Source organism: Dama dama, chromosome 5 (genome assembly GCF_033118175.1).
Source record: "Dama dama isolate Ldn47 chromosome 5, ASM3311817v1, whole genome shotgun sequence".
Taxonomy (NCBI): domain Eukaryota; kingdom Metazoa; phylum Chordata; class Mammalia; order Artiodactyla; family Cervidae; genus Dama; species Dama dama.
The window spans coordinates 97,302,806-97,304,294 of NC_083685.1; the positions used below are offsets into that span (position 1 = coordinate 97,302,806).

General features: G+C 45.5%; 1 protein-coding gene across 1 annotated transcript; it reads right to left on the reverse strand.

Annotated features, from left to right (window-relative positions):
* Positions 1-665: 665 nt before the first annotated feature.
* LOC133055967 (small ribosomal subunit protein bS16m-like) lies at positions 666-1,074 on the reverse strand. Its single transcript, XM_061141052.1, has one exon. The coding sequence runs from the start codon at positions 1,072-1,074 to the stop codon at positions 667-669; it is 408 nt and encodes a 135-aa protein (XP_060997035.1). The 3' UTR covers position 666.
* Positions 1,075-1,489: the final 415 nt, after the last annotated feature.

The following is a 1,489-nucleotide window of genomic DNA, read 5'->3' on the forward strand; positions in this document are numbered from 1 at the left end:
AGATGATGCTGTGAAAGTGCTTCACTCAATATGCCAGCAAATTTGGAAAACTCAGCAATGGCCACAGGACTGGAAAAGGTCAGTTTTCATTCCAGTCCCTAAGAAAGGCAATCCCAAAGAATGCTCAAACTACCGCTCAACTGTACTCATCTCACACGCGAGTAAAGTAATGCTCAAAATTCTCCAAGCCAGGCTTCAGCAATACGTGAACCATGAACTTCCAGATATTCAAGCTGGTTTTAGAAAAGGCAGAGGAACCAGAGATCAAATTGCCAACATCTGCTGGATCATCAAAAAAGCAAGAGAGTTCCAGAAAAACATCTATTTCTGCTTTATTGACTATGCCAAAGCCTTTGACTGTGTGAATCACAATAAACTAGAAAATTCTTAAAGAGATGGGAACACCAGACCACCTGACCTGTGTCTTGAGAAACCTGCATGCAGGTCAGGAAGCAACAGTTAGAACTGGACATGGAACAACAGACTGGTTCCAAATTGGGAAAGGAGTACGTGAAGGCTGTATATTGTCACCCTGCTTATTTAACATTTTTTTTTTTTTACTTAAAAAATTCCATTTATTGACCTCTAAATATAATAAAACTAAGAGTTCTCCACAAATATTTTAGGAGGACTTCAAGTTTGTTCCCACTACTATGTTCACTGAAGTCAGTTCTCTTTTGTTTCTGTAGCCTCTGTATCTGTTTTCTGAGCTGCTAAGAGGACTTCTCGTGCCTGTTTCCATCGCAGCCTCTCAGCATTTGTGATCACCATCAGGTGCAGAGGGAAAAAGCCAGAAAGACCCAGAAGTTTTTCCACAGGCTTTGAAATGTGGGCTCCACAGCCAATCCAATGCTGGATCCGGTCCAGGTTGAGAGCAACGAGTTTCTCTCTATGACTGCTGGGCATTGGATCATAGGAGCCCAGCTGCTCTACAAAACGGCCATCCCTGGGACACTTGTTGTGAGCAGCCACGATGTGGTAGAAAGGCCTGTTGGTACAGCCACCGAGCGCAAGGCAGATGGTTAAGTGGCCTCCATGGTAGGCCTTGCAAAGGACAGTAGTGAGCTGGACCATGGCACAGCCGTGGGCCCTGGGGCCTGTGCGCCAGTTGTGACGCTTTGGAGCTTCCCGGAGCTGGAGCAAACGGCTCTACGGCCTCCGGCTGTGCAGACAACCCACCAGAAAGCTCAACGCTGAAGAACCAGGGACTTCAATCCTCCCCCACCCCAGCCCAGGCTTTATTTAACTTATATACAAAGTACATCATGAGAAACGCTGGGCTGGGTGAAGCACAAACTGGAATCAAGATTGCTAGGAGAAATAATCAGTAACCTCAGATATGCAGATGACACCACCCTTATGGCAGAAAGTGAAGAAGGACTAAAGAGCCTCTTGATGAAAGTGAAAGAGGAGAGTGAAAAAGTTGGCTTAAAGCTCAACATTCAGAAAACTAAGATCATGGCATCTGGTCCCATCACTTCATGGCAAA

Excerpts from the sequence above, each read along its gene's own strand:
- LOC133055967 (XM_061141052.1), bottom strand. The coding sequence starts at position 1,074 with ATGGTCCAGCTCACTACTGTCCTTTGCAAGGCCTACCATGGAGGCCAC.